We start from the raw sequence: 17,843 nt of genomic DNA, 5'->3' as shown, positions 1-17,843 counted from the left end.
AGTTTTAAAATTGTCTACTGTGCCTGCATGCAAAATTAATAGCTATAGGGTTTGGAATATATATAATCTACACTATTTTTCTAGCTGTCTGTTAGTATCAGCCATGTTTTAAACTTCACTTCATAAATAAATATATGTACAGTCATAGGCACTGACTCCATACTGCAGCTCTGGAGCACCCATAGAAAAAATATAGTGGGTGCTCAGCACCCACTTGCATCCCCCCAATTAGCTCCTCCTGCTTCCCAGCACTTGCTGCCAGCCACAATCAGCTGTTCAGTGGCATTCAGAAGGCTCTGGAAGGAGGGGAAGGAGTGAGGGCAGGGCACACTCAGGGGAGGGGCAGAATAGGGCAGGGTGGAGCGGGGTTGGGAAGGAGTGGAGGTTTGGGGAAAGGGGTAGAGTAGGGTCAGGTAGGGCCTCCCGGGGGGGGCAAGTGGGGCAATTTGCCCCAGGCCCTGGGCCCCACAGGGGCCCCCACGAGAGTTTTTCAGGGCCCCTGGAGCAGGGTCCTTCACTTGCTCCAGGGTCTGGGAAACTCTCATGGGGCTTGGACCCCTGGAGCTTCTTCCCCCTCAGAGTCTTTGGTGGTAATTCAGTGGCGGGGGGTCCTTCCACACCGGGACCTGCCACCGAAGTGCCCCGAAGACCCGCAGTGGGGGGTCCTTCTGCCCCAGGACCCGCCACCAAAAAGCTGGGTCTTTGCGGTAATTGGGCAGCAGGGGCCCCCGCTGCGGGCCTTCGGGCACTTCAGCGGCAGGTCCTGGAGCAGAAGGACTCCCCACCACCAAATTAATGCCAAAGCGGGGGCCCCCGCCGAAGACCCCAGCCCCCTGAATCCTCTGGGCGGCCCTGGGGTCAGGGCCTGAGACAGGGGGTCGAGCACTCCCTGGCAACTTAGAAAGATGGCGCCTCTGCATTCAGTGACTAGCTGAGTACACATATACATATGTGTGTCTATATATACACACACACACACACACACACACACACACACACACACACACACACACGTGCTCGAAAGGCTGCACTGGCTCCTTATCAGTTTGATGCCATTTAAGATATTGATTCTCTCTATAGACTTATGCGGTTTTGCATCCTGCCTACTTGAAAAACCACCTCTTTCCCTGTGTGACACCAGAGTGGTTGAGACTAGCTGGGGTGCTCAAAGTAAGTCACTAGATTTATTTAACAGGGCTAGTAGCAGGGCATTTTCAGTGGACGGACCTTCATTCTGGAACTCACTTCTGTCACTGGTTCACCACTATTCATGTCTGCTGGCCTTCAAGGCATGCGGTAATTCCACTCTCTCCTAGCATTTAGCCTGTGATGCTAATTATGGGTTAGCTAAATTGCTGGATGGGAGCGCAGGAGACATGTATTCAGTTCCTGTCTCTACTATGGATTCTCTGGAAATATTGAACAAATCACGAATCTTTAACCTGTGAGTTCCTAGGAGCAAGGATGAGAGCCTTCCGATGCTGGCATGCAAACAAGATCTCTCACTGGTAGACTATTCTCATTACACATAAGGAAGGGGAACAGGTTTAATGTTACTCTAAGAAGAAAAATCTAAGCAAGACTTTACCCATTTACAATTTGCACACTAGACTGTAAGCAGTCCTACAACTAACTGATTTTGTACAAGCTAAAATGGTCTCATAAAATAATTTGGAAATTGTGACTATAAGAATGGTCAAGTATAAATTACTGCTAAATTATTAAGTCATGTGCAGTACAGTTTCTCAAAAAATTTTCAAACTTGAGTGCCTAAAATTAGGCACCTAAATGAATACTTAGGCTTGGTTTTTCAAACATACTAAAGATGACCTCATTGTTCAGAAGAAGGTGACTTCATGCATGTTCAGAATCTCAGAAAAGCAGGCCACTTATTTTAGGATTGATTAGATACCTAATTTCAGGTGTCCAAGGTTAGCCATTTTGGCCTATGGCCTGATTTGTTCAGAGTTACTATGCACCCACAGTTCTCATTTATATCCAAAGGAGTTTGAGTGTTCAGAACCTCTGAAAATCAGGCCCAATCTCCCAGATGTGACCTCAGATTCTGATATCACAACAGTTGGACCATTATTAGTGTATGCATTTTTTTCAACAGGTACCTTCTTTATACAGTAACATGTGAGATACTTTCACTGGAGCAAGTAAAATAAGGATAACACTTGGCTCCTGTGCAGAACTGTTCTTCAATGTCATTTGTCCTTGTGTTTCCACAACTATCCCTCAAGTTATCACAGCCTGGTATATGAAAGTTAAACAAGATAAGTAGATAAGATACTATCATAAACCTAGTCCCAGATTTGGACCTTAGCGTCCAAAATATGGGGGTTAGCATGAAAACCTCCAAGCTTAGTTACCAGCTTGGACCTGGTAAAGCTGCCACCACCCAAAAAATTAGAGTGTTTTGGGGCACTCTGGACCCCCCAAAAACCTTCCCTGGGGACCCCAAGACCCAAATCCCTTGAGTCTCACAACAAAGGGAAATAAACCTTTTCCCTTCCCCCCTCCAGGTGTTCCTGGAGAGATACACAGAAGCAAACTCTGTGAATCTAAACAGAGGGAGTTCACCCTCTCTATTTCCAGTCCTGGAAACACAAGCACTTCCCTCTTCACCCAGAGGGAATGCAAAGTCAGGCTAGTAAATCTAACACACACAGATTTCCCCCTGACTTCTTCCTCCCACCAATTCCCTGGTGAGCTGCAGACTCAATTCCCTGGAGTTTCCCACTAAAGAAAAACTCCAACAGGTCTTAAAAGAAAGCTTTATATAAAAAGAAAGAAAGATACATAAAAATGGTCTCTCTGTATTAAGGTGACAAATACAGGGTCAATTGCTTTAAAGAATATTGAATAAACAGCCTTATTCAAAAAGAATACAATTCAAAGCACTCCAGCAACTATAGACATGTAAATACAAAACAACAAACCATCTTTGTACTCACAACTTGGAAACAGAAGATTAGAAAGCAGGAAATAGAAAAATTCACTCCTCATAGCTGAGAGAGTACAGGCAGAAGACCTAAAAACAAAGGACTCCCACACAAAGTTCCCTCCACCCAGATTACTTCTTTCCAGGTGAAAGAGACGTTAACCCTTAGCTATCTGTTTATGACAGATACTTACTCATAAACACAGTGGGCTGCTGTGACAATCCACCATGGGGTGATGATGGATCCTCCACACAGATGGAATCCTTGAAATTGAAGGCTGACCTGCCATGGCCATTGCCAGGGTGATGATGCATTTCCACCAACTATACGGGAGGAGTACCTGGACCTAGTACCACACTCTGTATGGATGGGAAGAAAAAATGGTTGGAAGAGTATTATAAACATGGTAAGCACAATCCTATCTGTGTGAAATGAACCTTTATTTCTTACTTTTTGAATTCCAGCTATTCTCAGTCCCTTCCATGTCAGACAGTCTTCATAGTAGATATTCCCAATCCTCCAACTGGGGGAGGACCATGTCTTGGATCTAAGCCTGGGATTAGGACCAGACCTCAGGAAGAACTCCCCAGAATTCTGTGCCTCCAAGCAGTAGACTCCAGGGCTCCCTTTGGAGCAGAGCTTTCACAGGATTTTTAAAAGATTTTAACTAAATGTCTCTCAGTAGTTTTTTTCTCCATCATTGGCTTCAAGGTTGTTCTCAAAACTACTAAACTCAAACAACCCAAAACAAACAAACTATCCCATTCTTTTGATTTTCTCTCCCCTCAGAATGGCAGACATCCAGCAGGCCACAGGCGATCAAGCTCTTCTAAGGGTGAGATCCCCACCAAGACAGTAGAGCAGGCCACATCAAAGCTCCCTTCACTGAGACTAGACCAAAGTCTGCGTTGTAGAGCATTGTGGGTAAAGTTCAAAGTCCCTACTGCCTCTCCCTCAGGTATTGGACCCCTATTCTCACACCTTACAGATGAAGCAGGAAAGTTTCACTGGAGCCTCCTGAATTTCAAGGGAAGGGAAGGCAAGGCTCCCCCATTGCAATCATGCCCAGGTGATTGAGAAGGCCACAGAATATCCTTCCCACAAGTGGTTGTACCTGCAGGGCCTCAGTTGCTTGTGACCTTTCTGATACCAATGAGTAATTTGTCCCCAGTGGCTCTGGCTCACTCCTCCATTCTGCTTGGTCAGTCTGTCCCCACTCAGCCCAGACCCAGCAGCAAGGTATGGAATGATGTGATTCAGATTAGAGCTGATTGGGAATTTTTTGATGAAACACTTTTCATCAAAAAGCACCAACTTATTGAAACCAAAACTGTTTGCAAGAAAGGCTTGGTTTTGACAATTTTTTCAAAAAAAAAGAAAAAGAATGTCGATTTTTTTTAATTGTCATTATCAGTGTTCCATTTGGGTATTTTCTGAATGAAAAAAAAATTCTAGTTTTCTGGTTAGAGATGACTTTTGTAATTTAGACTAACTACAGAAAAATACATTAAAAATGGTTTCATTCTGGTTTTGATATTTTGAAGTTATAGAAACAAAATGTTTCACTTGACCCACACCAAAATTATTTTTGGGAATAGATATTTCAGCCCAATTTGCAACTGGAACATCTTTTGATATCCATGTGAGATGGACCTACCTCCTCTCCTCTTCCAACCTCCAGGGATTCCATAAGAGATAATAAAGTGGATATGATTTTCCTTAGGGAGACATGCAGGATACATGTCTGCAGACTGTCCTTCCAATTTCCCTGGTAACGCACTCTCCCCTCACAGGCCCCCTCCCCCTTGGTCTCAAGGGTTTGGCCGAGGGACTGGTGAAGGATATTGCTCACAATCATGAGAAAGTCTCCCCTCTAGATCTTCTAAAGAGGAGGAGAAATCTCTACAGATGGGACTTTGAGCAAGATACCTCAGATTCTTAGCTAAGCATCCCAGAATTAATCACAAATGGGTGCTTATCTTCATAGGTGCTTCTAGTTTTAGAAGATGAAACACCAAAGGGGGGGAAACCTTGAAAAGTTGAAGAGCGGTGTAATTCTTCCTCACCTATCTTATGAGGGTGTGATTAAGGTGAAGTGGGAATTCCCTGTAAAGTCATACCTATACCTAAAGACTAAAAGATCTTCTTTACTCTGTCTAATGTTAGGCCTGCTTCAGTTTCTTAGTAAAGGGCATTGTCATATCATCTGAGAGAGTGGTCCTGCCAAACCCACAGAAAGGAGAAGATCATCACTCAGTCTGAGCTTGGATACAATAGCCTCAGCCCATAGCATATTGGCTACAGTTTCTTATTAGGAAGATCATGCTCAACTGGGAGGCCACCTTGAGCATGCACAAAACAAAACAGAAAGAAAACCATGAGAAAATCTTCTTTAAATTAAGTTCATCTAGCAGCTTTTTCGGGACCAATGCTTCCCCTGACTCCGATTTGTTGTACATTCAAAACTTGCGAAGACATGTCTCAGGGGCAACTATGCTCCATCTGAAGAAACTGGAATTGCAGACTAACATCTGATATTCTTCCAAATATTTTGTTGGTAGGTGCTTTGGAGACCATAGAGACAAAGCAGCCACTGAGGCATTAGAGAAGGGAATAAGTCCCACCCTACTTCCAGTGAGAATCTCTGAACTATCTTGACTAGGCAGGTGTTCCCTTTAAACATGGTGCTCCTCTAGGTCCCAGTGCAGTGATTACCCATTAGGTGGAGGCCATTGCTGCCTTTCCTGAGCCCAATGCTGGGAATCTATGGAAAAGTATCAAACCCCAAAAGCTTCTTTTGGGGCTCTTAAGTCTGAGCAGATTTATCCCTCCTTCACCCCCATGAGGGGTGCTTCGGGGTAGGCCCTCATCTGGGAGTGAACCGCTTCGCAAAGTGAGTGCTGGAGTCAGGGAAGGACATCCAACAGAACACATGCTTATTCCCCAAACTCAAGTTTATCCTTTTCCCCAAAGTAAATTAAAATATATCAACATTATCAACAAGACTGTCTGTAATATGAAGATGAAGGTGCAATAGTTCATCTCCTATGCATTGGAATGATAGTGTTAGCCAATTCATATATGTTATTTTGACCAAATTATATTATTATATTAAGTGGCTGCACTTCTGCTCACTCACGTCAAGATATATATCCCACAATACCCTGCAAACCTGAAGTCAGCTTTGGCTCTGAAAAATATGAAATCTATCAAAGACCAGATATATTCATTCTGTGACCTGGTAGAAGTTGGCAGTTACTTTCACATGGCTAACTGACAGATCTCAACATGTAATTGTAAACAGTTAGCTGGGTGTGTTTCCAGTGGGGTCCCACGGAAATCAGTTCTTGGCCCTATGCTATTTAACATCTCTATCACTGACCGGGACAAAAACATAAAATCATCACTGGTAAAGTTTACAGATGACACAAAAATTGGGGGAGTGTTTAATAATGAAGGCGACCCATTAATTGATTAAGAGCAATCTGGATTGCTTGGTAAACTGAGCACAAGCAAACTGTGTGTTTTAATACAGCTTACTGTAAATGTATATATCTGGGAACAAAAAAGCCCATGCTTATAGGATGAGGGACTCTATCCTGGTAAGCAATGATTCTGGAAAAAGATTTGAGGGTCCTGATGCATAATCAGCTGAATACGAGCTCCCCATGTGCTGCTGTGGCCAAAGAGATAATGTGATTGTGGGATGCATAAATGGGAATATGGAGTATGAATAGAGAAGTTATTTTACCTCTATTTGGCACTGGTGTGACTGCTGCTGGAATACTGTGTCCAATTTTGGTGCCCTCAGTTCAAGACATAAGTTGGAGAGAGTTCAAAGAAGAGTCACGAGAATGATTAAAGGATTAGAAAATATGCCTTATTGTGATAGACTCAAAGAACTCAATCTAGCATGTAGCATGATCCAATGGCTGGAAGTTGAAGGTAGGCAAATTCATACTGGAAAGAATGTGTAAATTTTTAACAGTGAGAGTAACTAACCATTGAAACAGTTTACAAAGTGTTGGGATGGCTTCTACATCACTGATGATTTTTAAATCAAATGTGGATGTTTATCTAAAAGATCTGCTCTAGGAACTATTTTGGAATATTCTTTAGCCTAGTCTGATCTCAGGGGTTCCTTCTGGCCTTGCAATGTAGAATCCATAAGAGATAAGGAAAGGTATGTGGTACCAGGAAAACAAGAAAACAAGTTGATTGGTAACTTTTAGTCTTAGGTGATACACAGAGTACTTTTAGCTCATAAACAGCTGTGACATAAATAACAGGTAGGTTTGGGACATGTTTTTGGAGCACACCTTCTATGAAAGGTGAACTGAATGCTGGGAGAACTGTTACCCAGAAGGGCTGATAACATATTAATGCCTTCCTTTCTGTATTGTACTGCTTTGTCTTTAGACAATAATTTCGGTTAATCTTGATTAGCTGGTCTCTTAAACATTCTTAATAATGAATCACAAGTATAATCTAGCAATTGGCTATACATTTAGCAATAATAGAACCAGTTCTGTGAAGAGACAGATATTTTGATAAGGTCACAAGGTTCTTTATACTACAAAGAGAAACAGTGACATACCCACAAAGCAATAAATATTCCAGCTGGAAATACTGAAATCCATCATTACAGCATTATCTTCCCAAAACTTCGGAATATGAAAATAAACATCCTAGAGAACTACTGAAGATATGATCAGAGAGTGTCACCCGGAAATACTTTAGCTTCTGCTACAACAAATAATATTTTCAATACAGAGTACTCCCTTTTTGGATTCATAATGTCTATATGGTATTCACAAATGCCATATCATCTCTTCCTTCAAGTGAAAGGGATACATGCCTATCTTTGTCCAATAATCTTCTCATCATTGCTAAAAGCCTTCAGAAACTTGACTTTGAGCAAACAAGTGGAAGAGCCAGTTACAGCACTCACAAACTTTCAGCATCTAAGTTATTGTCCAAGACAATGTTTATTTGAGAAGAGAAACTGAAGATAGCGTCTGGTTTGAAAAACATTAGCACAACTGTCCTAAGATAAAAATCTCTGACTAGCTCCTAGGCTAGTTGGTCCCATGTGTATAACTTGCGCAATTCTTGCTTCTCTTCCAACCTGCAATTGCAGCAAATCAGTATATAAAGATTTTGGTCCAGATCCAGTACTAGCTTCCCTTGATGAATTCATTCTGAATATTATTTAACAGCTACCTGATGTCAGTTCTTGAGAAGCTGGTCCTCAGTGCTGATACCAGACCCCATTTATCGGGAACCTATCTAGACTCTTAAATATATGCAATCACAGGGAGAAGAAACAAAGGAAAGGAAGAGGGAGTGAACACACCATTCTTAAAGGATGCAGGAGACGAACTGTGAGGGTGATCTGTTGGCTCTTCTGACCTATTGGTGGATCACAGTCACTTAGAGAGAGTTTATTGGGCCCAGCCAAGCTCATTGACTTGCTAGACAACCAAGCCCAGAGGCAGCTGAATTCCGGACACAGGCTACTTGTGACAGGAGACACAGTACGTAACCAATGGCAAGAATACTATGAAAGTCTGCTTAATGAGGCGATCCCTTTGTGTTCTACACTACCATCATGTGAACCAAGAATTCTGATGACCTATCAGAGGCAGATGTCAAGGCTGAACTGCTGAAGATGGCATCTGGAAATGCAGCGGGAACAGACAAAATCACAGCTGAAATTATCACAGCTTTGAGAGAGGCTCACACAAGTCCTGGTCACAGTTTGGACAGAAAGGAAAATCCCAAGAGAATAGAGAAAGTCCACAATGTACAAACAAAAAGGTGCCATATATGGCAGTTCAAAGTACTGAGGAATTAAGCTGCTGTCTGTCACAGGGTGGCTGGCTGTAAATGAAGTAGGTCCAGCTACCCTGTGCGAGAGCATGCTCCCATTTTGCTAGTTAGGAGGATGGAGCACCATCTGGGGTTTATAAAGAATCAGGAAATGGGCTTAGAGCAGAAGTGAAAATGGGCCAGTACGGTGTACCGGTAAGAAGTGGCTGCCAGTATGGGCCTGTATACAGCTGACATTAAAGTGCTGCCACGGCCCCTCATACCGGTAAGACATTTATGTTACTTTCCCTCCTGACCTTGGGAGAGAGTCTACATGGATCGGAAAGTTCTACAGGCTAGTGCAATATGCCTGCTAGAGAGCCAGCAGTGGGAGGCTGTAAAGGGCTGAAAGCTAGAAGCCAGCATAGGCATCTGACCTGCCTGAGCCAGAAAACCATGGCCAGAGAACCCTGAAGGGGGATGAAGGCTGATAGCATTGGATGTGTGGGAGGGATACCTGCTGGCTCTCAGAGATAGAGAGCTGAAGATGGAGGGAGAGAGGGCTTAAGAATGAGGAAGAGGTGTGGTGATGGATGCCAGAGCTGTACTGAGGAGCTGAATTGTAGTGAACAATTTTAGGACGTAGTGAAAGATGCTGAGGTTGTTTGTGATGTACTGTTGGGACTATGATTATGGGACACAAGTAATGGTTTCTATGCACAGGGCTTTTGTGTGTAATTAATTAACCCCACAAGGGCTATCTTCATACTCAAATAGACTGGTTGGGGATTACTGGGGACTCTGATGAAGGGGAATCTGAGGCAGGTGTATGTCATGCCGTGGCATACTGGCAGAAGATGCTCGAATCAGGACCATCCTAGGACACTGTCCCACTTCATGAAACTGTTAGAGAGAATCACAGATAGTTGCATTTGCTGAATAGTGGAGCTCATTTTAAGAACGGAGCTGTTTGGCTTTAGAAGAAGAAAAGGGATGACAGATGGTATGTTCATTCATTAGACAGCTGGTGGAAAAGAAGCTGGAGGGAAATGTCAAGGACGGTTGGACAGTCCTTGATTTGGAGAAAGCATTCAACAAAGTACCATACCTAGGAGACTGCTGGTGCCTCTGCTACAATTTGGGTTACTGGAAAATCTTAGGGTACCAGAGGATCTTGTCCAGATGGTACTGGGTTTGTATGATGGTTCCATGACAAAAGTGCAGACACCTTTCAGTGTAATAGAGGGTTTCAAGGTGAAGGCTGGACTACACCAGAGATCACTGCTTTCTTCATTACTATTCAGAATTGTGATGTACTTCATAAGTAAGCAAATCCAAGAGGAAGGTGGTACAAAGTTGATCTACATGAACAATATTGTGCTAATGGCCAATACTGAAGAAAATTTGGTCCAAATGACTGATGCTTGGAACAGGGAACAGACAAAATGTGACCGCAAATGTGAGTAATGAAAAGACTGAAGTCATGTGGGCAACTTGCAGGAACCAAGACAGATGAATATCAACATCAAAAGCCAAGGCCTAAATCAGATTTCTGCATCTAAGTATCTTGGGGGCTGTTTAACACCAAATGGAGAGATCAACAGAGAACTGCAAGCAAGGCTGCTGAATGTGGGGGAAGTCTGATGCAGGATAAGTGAAGTGATTTATAATAAATGGATGCTCAGACAACTTAAGGGACAATGATACAAAACCCAGGAGAGAGCAGTTTGTACAGAGCAGAGACATGGGTGACCAAAGAGAGGCACTTGAGAAGGCTTGACACCATTGAAATGAGATATTTGAGGGCAGTGAGAGGGGCACATTGCTGGACCATGAACAAAATGATGTAATTAGGAGTGAGACCAAGGTTTTCAATATTAGAGAGAAGTTGCAAGAGAGCAATATGTGATGGTATGGGCATGTACAAAGAATGGATTAAGGGAATCCCATTAGGGAGGCATTTAAGAATAAAGTTCATAGGTGGAAAACAAGAAAAAAGCCAAGAAAATGGTTGAAACTAGGACTATAGGCTAGGACTATAAAGGGTTTAAAAGAGAACTAGATAAATTCATGGAGGTTAAGTCCATTAATGGCTATTAGCCAGGGTGGGTAAGGAATGGTGTCCCTTGCCTCTGTTTGTCAGAGGGTGGAGATGGATGGCAGGAGAGAGATCACTTGATCATTACCTGTTAGGTTCATTCCATCTAGGACACCTGGCATTGGTCACTGTCGGTAGAGAGGATACTGGGCTGGATGGGCCTTTGGTCTGACCCAGTATGGCCATTCTTATGTTCTTATGTTCTAAACACTGTGTACTGGAAGATGCAGTGAATATGGAATGAGTGTTGAATCAGCAAGCTTGGAAAAGACTGATAGGGCAACCTGACCCTAACTAGCTGGGAAAAGGGGGAGACAATATCTAGACTCCTCTATGACTTGGGTAGGATGTGGCTGAAAGAAGAGACATTTTTTGTGCTAAGGACCATCACACTCCCTCCTTCATTTGCAGCAGATGGTTCTTCAGGAACATGGGATGTACATATAACTGCTAAAAGGGGAGAGAACAAGTAGCCTTGTTCTTGTCTTGGGGGGAAGTTCTGTCTCTTGTTCTCAGAATTCTATGCTGAGAAGGAAAGTCAGGGTTGACTGGCTCAACAAGACACACTTAAACCAATGGAATGCAATCTAGACCATCTGGCCTCTTGGCATATCACAGGCCAGGTGGGAAGCCTAATGATGAACCTATTTGCATCCAAGACCCGCTGGAAAACCAAAAGAGGTACTACATGAGGAAGAGACATTCAAAAACAGAGGTCGTGGTCCCCTTATCTCAGAAGTAGGCTAAAAGGCCTTCTTTATGTCTTCCCATTTCCTTCCCCACTGAGAGTAAAGATGGTAAAGGAGATTGTGAAGGTATAACCCACTGTGAAAATAATCACCGCCTCATTAATCTCAGGTCCTGGTTCTCAGACCTGATTTAAATGTAACTGGAACCTCTTCTCAAACTCCCAACACATGCACAAACAAAACACAGTGCAACCAGGACCTAGCCTAAACTAAATCCAGTCCTGCCTAATTCATCAGCTGAGAGGAAGGAGCTACAGTCATTCTAAGAAGGTAACCAACACCCTTCTGCCGTCTTGGCACAAATTCTGTCTGATGTCTATGTATCACTTGGGATTTACATGTTGGCATTACAAGGGACACATATCAGGGCAAAGTAAGCTGAAGCAAAGGACATTCTAGTCTTTTTACAAGATGCCCTGACTATGAGGCTCAAGAACAATTGTTTTTGGAAAGACAAGTTAGTCCCTGCGGGCCTATTGCACTGTAAGAAACCCATGAGAATCTCTTATTACCATCACATAAACTGATTCTTGAAGACTAACTACTCTTATCAGTTCTCTAGCAATATGCAGATTCATGTCATTATCTTAATCTGTGTACCATACATCCTAATTAAAACCATATTTCAACCTCACAGTCAGTAGGTCTCTTCCTCTTCTCACTGAAAATATCTTTTGGCTATTTGCCACCTCTTCGACAAAGGAGATTTTGAAGCTTGGCGTGCATTCAATGAAACACTGTCAAATGTGGTAATTAAGAAGGCCTTGATCCACAAGATTATCACCCCAAGGTCAATGCAATCTTCTTCATATAATTCGAAGTGGTATTGTTGCCCTTCTGGTTGAATCCAAACATCTTAAGAAAGTAGAGAATTTAGATATGAGCAGAGCCAAGTAGGGAATAAGGACTATATAGCAGAGGCATTCAAAGCCTCAGATACAACTCTTCTCATTACTATGTACTCTGTGAAAAGAATAGTGATTTTGTGGATTGGAGAGATCACATTCATCTTATGCAGAGGTCTGTAAGAGTACTACAGAATCTTCCATCCACATTTTCTCCAGCAATATCAGGGCAAATTCCTTCTCCCAGGTGATGCAGTGTTCGATAGAATGTTATGGAAAGGAGTGCCCCAATATCTTTACATTCCTTTTCAGTTACTCATGGGTAAGTTGAATCCTGCCTCCCTTCCAAGAGACGAGTTATTGCTTTCTGCATCCCACTGTGAAGACTGACATGGAGGGGTCTGGAAAAGGAAAAATTCTGTCTTACCTGTGAATTTTCATTTGAGGGTGCTGCATGTCAGACAGCCTGACCCTCCCTCAGAGGATTGCATTATGTCCAAGTTTTTTCCTGACTATTACTCACTTTATAAGTAGTTTGGAAAGGGAAGCAGGGTGCTCCTCTAGGAAATCCCTACATTTCATTTCAAGACTGTGCTGCAGATGGTTTGAACTGAATAGCACTTTTAAACTTATATAGTATTTTTCAGCTTTGGAAGCTGTTAGAGTGAACACTTCTTGAGGGGTGGTTGCACACCCATGCTTAGAGTGAAGTCTGCTCTGCTTCTATTTGCCATGGAAATGGAGAAGGCCTCACTCTAAAGACTCTCTGATATGAAAGGTCCTAGAATGAAAATTCACAAGTAAGACAAAAATTTCCATTTCCCCTCCCCAGTGACAATTAGCTGGAGTTATAATATCCATCCACTGACTGAATACATTCAGTATCCTTAAATATTTGCTTCCTTACTTGTACGTAAATCCTCCCCATATATGCTCTTGTACCCCATCACTTACCTCCTCACCATACATCTTCATCTCTGACCTTCTATAATTCCTTCCTTAAAACTTTATTTAAAGAAGGCAGTTCTTCCTGGACATCACAAAAACACTACTTACTGTTTACAACATGGCAATATACTCTTGGATTTTCTTAGCTTCATTCCCCACACATTAGCCAACTGAAATGAATGTAACTGAAGATAGTTTTTGATCTGTTACTTTTAACTTTCACAAACACTTACCCAAACATTTTAGGATGATTACGTTGCCTGAAGTACACTCTTCTCTAAGATGAAAAGACAGTAATATTATTCCTAAGCATGCTCTTTGATTTCTTGGATATATATCTGGTTTCATATTTAGGGTCTAATTAAAAGAATAGACACTGAATGTTGTGTGTGTGCACATATTTATATGCATGCAGAAATAACCTGTGTGTGTAGGTATGTGCATTTGTATGAGTATATAAATCTCAGAATATACCTACAGATGAAAGAAGGGCCTGATCCAGGGTCTATTGAAGTCAATTGGAGTCTTTAGTTTGATTTTAATGGGCTTTGGATCAAGCCTCTAATACACGTGAACTCTCATTCTTTGGGGAACAAGTAATGAAGATGCCACTGAACCTGGGTCTCTGCTATATGACAGCATGAAACACTTATGAAGGCCTACATGCCTGAGAAAAGGTGTAACTTACTGAGAAAATAAGCCAACAAACTTAATCTATTAACAATTCTTATTCTGTTACTTAGACCATTTCTATCAACATATATACTCTGATTTGCTTAGTATTTAATTAAACAGTCTGAAACATACCTGAAGTATGATGCATTGTGTAAGGCTGTCACTTGATCAGCTGATGACCAATGACTTACAGAAACAAAATGTCTTTGAAACTCTTCTTCGATTGCAGCCACAGGCAGGTAACCAGAACTTATGTAACTGCAAAAAAAAAATAAAAATCATAAACTCAGCTTGCTGATACAGAATTTCCAATAATACTTTTAAATGATTCAGTGGGGGTATTACTAAAAGATTCAAAGTAGTAAATATATCAGTCTGATACTAACAGCATATAAAACAATACAGTCATCTCTCACAAAGGAGGTTATTTGCCTTATCATGCTTGCATGGAACTGCCATTAATACATATGGAAGTTACACACACTGAGAACAGAACAGACTCCCTAAACTGACAGAGAAAATAGGTTTTACTTCTAATATTGTACTGAACTTTTAATCTTTCATTGGTCAGTACATTTTCTGTAACACTAACATAGATATCTTCTTCTCCCTCTGAAATAAGACTTCGTTTTTATAGTAGAGGAGGTAAAAAAAAATTGAAACAAATTTTTTTTTATTCAACAAATTCTGCTTTTCTTTCGGTTTAAAAATTTTCCCAGAGAAGAGTGTGAATTTTTTTTCAGATTTTTTCAAATAATTTTTGCTCTGTAGGTCACTTGTGACTAGCTCATTCTGACTAGTTGTTACTGAAATTCAAAGTGTTTTGGTCATACTTAATTGGACACTAAGTCACTTGATATTTATGTACCGATCAGATATGTGTACATTTTAGAATCAGTTTTCTGGTGCAAATACTCACTTATTTTCAAATTTTACCTTTAATAAATACTCTCCAATAGTCACTTAAAAATTTTCAGTTTCCATCAAGTAAACACATTTGCTAGGATATTCATGGGAAGCAAACACAGAAGGGGTGGGAACACAATCAAAGTGAGTTACTTTAAAATTTGAATCAATAATCAATGAAACTCCTTTGCTGTATTTTCCCTAGTTCTAGGCTGAAGTTTGTTGCATGTGATCTGACTGAATAGAGGTGGACAGCATCTGCTGCATTACAGCTTATAGGAAATATCAGTTTATTGAAAAACCATTTTCTGGTGAAATTTAATCTGGGGGTGAACATTCCAGCAGCATGGCACAGCAGACTTTTATTTCCTTAGGGCCACATCCTTCTATCTGCTGTGCAGGTGTGCTGGGGAGCAGCACAGAAGCATTAGCACCTAATAGGAACTTGTTACTGTGCTGGTTGGTACATCACAGCCCCAAAGGGGCATTGTCTGAGAAATAAAGGCATGACCAGGTCCCTAACTGGTTAGCTTGCATGCTACCTTCTATCATATCTGCCAGCCAGGGACCCTGCTCATAAGAATGGCCATAGTTGGTCAGACCAATGGTCCATCTAGCCCAGTATCCTGTCTTCTGAAAGTGGCCAGTGCCAGGTGCTTTGGAGAGAATTAACAGAATAGGGCAATTATCAAGTCATCCATCCTCTGTCATCCAGTCCCAGCTTCTGGGAACACCAATTTGCTCCCCAAGGTGAAACACAGTTGCATATCCTGGGCCATCTTGTCCTACGTCAACAGGAAGTATAACTCTGACCACTCCACTATCCCCTTCCTAGCCCCAGCAGTGTGGCTCCTATCAATGAGAGGAGGGTTTTCCTATTCAAGCAGTCTCTTTGGTGCTGGTCAGTCCACTCTTTAGTATATTTTGAAAATAAAACTTCCTGACCTCACCTCTTCTATGTTGAATAGTGAAGTAGTATTTTATCCTAATACCTGTGATCATTTGTTTTAGTAATCTTTACATTAACACTAACACTGTATAAAAGTCAGAATAGATTCATTATACAAGATAACTTAAAACATTCTGGTCACATTATAGGGAATGCCATTAACATGTCAGTACTGAATTGTCTCCTGCAAGAATGAAGCTATTCTATGCAGTAGATACAGCTTTCTCAGAGGGTGAGTCCAAGCCCGGCAAGAATTCCTGCAGGAACTAAGTAGCACTTCCCACCTAGAAGTTTATTTAAAATGTCGTTTAGAGACTCTGACAGTTTTATTCAATACCTTGAGAAACCTAAGCGTTTACATGTAGCATTTCCATTCTCATCGTTCCAGTTATCTGAGCAGACAGTCCTCCAGGAACCAAAAGTAAACACCTGAAGCACTGCTTTCTTTCCACTCAGCCTGACTGAGGAATTCAGAAAAACACAAAAAACACCAATAAGAAGTTAATAAAAACCATTGAGAAATCTATCAAGTGCAAAACAACATAAGCAAATCACCATGGCTTCTGTATCTCTTGGTTCATTCTGTCTGTATTACTTGTCTCTTCTGAACATTTGTTTCTTTGAGATAATTCACCTATCTTTTTCCAAATAGAAAATTAATTTTCCTTTACCTTCTTCACTACTTGACAATATACCAAGGGACACCCAGCAAATGCAGCTTCACCAGTGCAGCCTGATGTACCTGGCAAGTCCCCGCATAAATGGACATAGATTCAGAACCCTTTTTGCCAGAATTCTAGCAGTAAGAGAGAGATTAAAGGCCTGACTTTCAGAGTTTCTTGGCAAGTGAATGCCATTTGAAATCAATGGGAGCTGCATGTGCTCAGAGACTCCAAAAATCAAGCCCAAGCTGAGTAGCTTTGAAAAATGTAATTAAAAGTAATTGTTGTTGTATTAGCAGCATGACATAGTTGTAGGAACATAGGATTGGACGTGCCTGATCATCACTTCAAGCCTGATCTCCCAAGGAATGCTTTGCGGAGATCTCTTTGCATTATCACCTCCGATGGAAAGGATCTTAGGGACTGTGGAGGAAAAATGGAGATATAACTTTGGGAGCTGCAGTGCTCCCTCTACCTGCCATCTGCAATGAGCTAGCACAACTCCCACTAGAGCAGTGCTTCTAAAGGTTGGGTTCTATGAGCTGTTTAGCAGAAGATTCAGAGTGGGCCCAGAGGGAGATAATACAGCTTGGAGTTGATTTTCTTCCTGATCAGATTTTCAGGGAGAAGTTCCACATACTGTGTACAATTCTGCTCTCTTGTTTAAGCAAGATTAATTCAAACTGAAACAGGTGCAGAGAAGGGCTACTAGGATCACCTGAGGAATGGAAAACCTACCTTATGAGAGCAGAGTCAAAGAGCTTGGCTTGTTTAGCCTAAGCTAAAGAAGGCTGAGGGGAGATATGATTGCTCTCTATAAATACATCAGAGGGATAAATACCAGGGAGGGAGAGGAGTTATTTAAGTTAAGACCCAATGTTGGCACAAGAACAAATGATATAAACTGGCCATCAACAAGTTTAGGCTTGAAATAAGATGAAGGTTTCTAATCATCAGAACAGTGAAGTTCTTGAGCAGCCTTCCAAGGGGAATCAGTGGGGTGGGGAGGAACCTAACTGGCTTCAAGACTGAGCTTGATAAGTTTATGGAGGGATTGGTAGGAGAGGACTGCCTGCAAAGGCATGTAACCGATCTCTGACAGCTAGTAGCAGATATCTCCAATGGCCAGTGATGGGACACTAGATGGGGAGGGCTCTGAGTTACTACAGAGAATTCTTTCCCAGGTGTCTGGCTGGTGGATGTTGCTCACATGCTCAGAGTCTAACTGATTGCCATATATGAGGTCAGGAAG

General features: G+C 41.8%; 1 protein-coding gene across 2 annotated transcripts in view; it reads right to left on the bottom strand.

The window, feature by feature from the left end:
• TMPRSS3 (transmembrane serine protease 3) overlaps positions 1 to 17,843 on the bottom strand; it is a 32,710-nt gene that overhangs the window by 9,872 nt on the left and 4,995 nt on the right. For both annotated transcript variants that reach the window (XM_030552183.1, XM_030552193.1), the window contains exons 5-8: positions 16,267 to 16,390; positions 14,207 to 14,332; positions 13,633 to 13,676; positions 3,142 to 3,307 (exon numbers count right to left, since the gene is read on the bottom strand). In XM_030552183.1, coding sequence (XP_030408043.1) covers positions 3,142 to 3,307; positions 13,633 to 13,676; positions 14,207 to 14,332; positions 16,267 to 16,390 — 460 coding nt within the window. The remainder of the gene's footprint in view (positions 1 to 3,141; positions 3,308 to 13,632; positions 13,677 to 14,206; positions 14,333 to 16,266; positions 16,391 to 17,843) is intronic.

The sequence above is a fragment of the Gopherus evgoodei genome, chromosome 1 (genome assembly GCF_007399415.2).
Source record: "Gopherus evgoodei ecotype Sinaloan lineage chromosome 1, rGopEvg1_v1.p, whole genome shotgun sequence".
NCBI lineage: Eukaryota > Metazoa > Chordata > Testudines > Testudinidae > Gopherus > Gopherus evgoodei.
The sequence above is the reverse complement of the archived record's forward strand: the minus strand, read 5'-3'. Positions and strand labels throughout refer to the sequence as shown.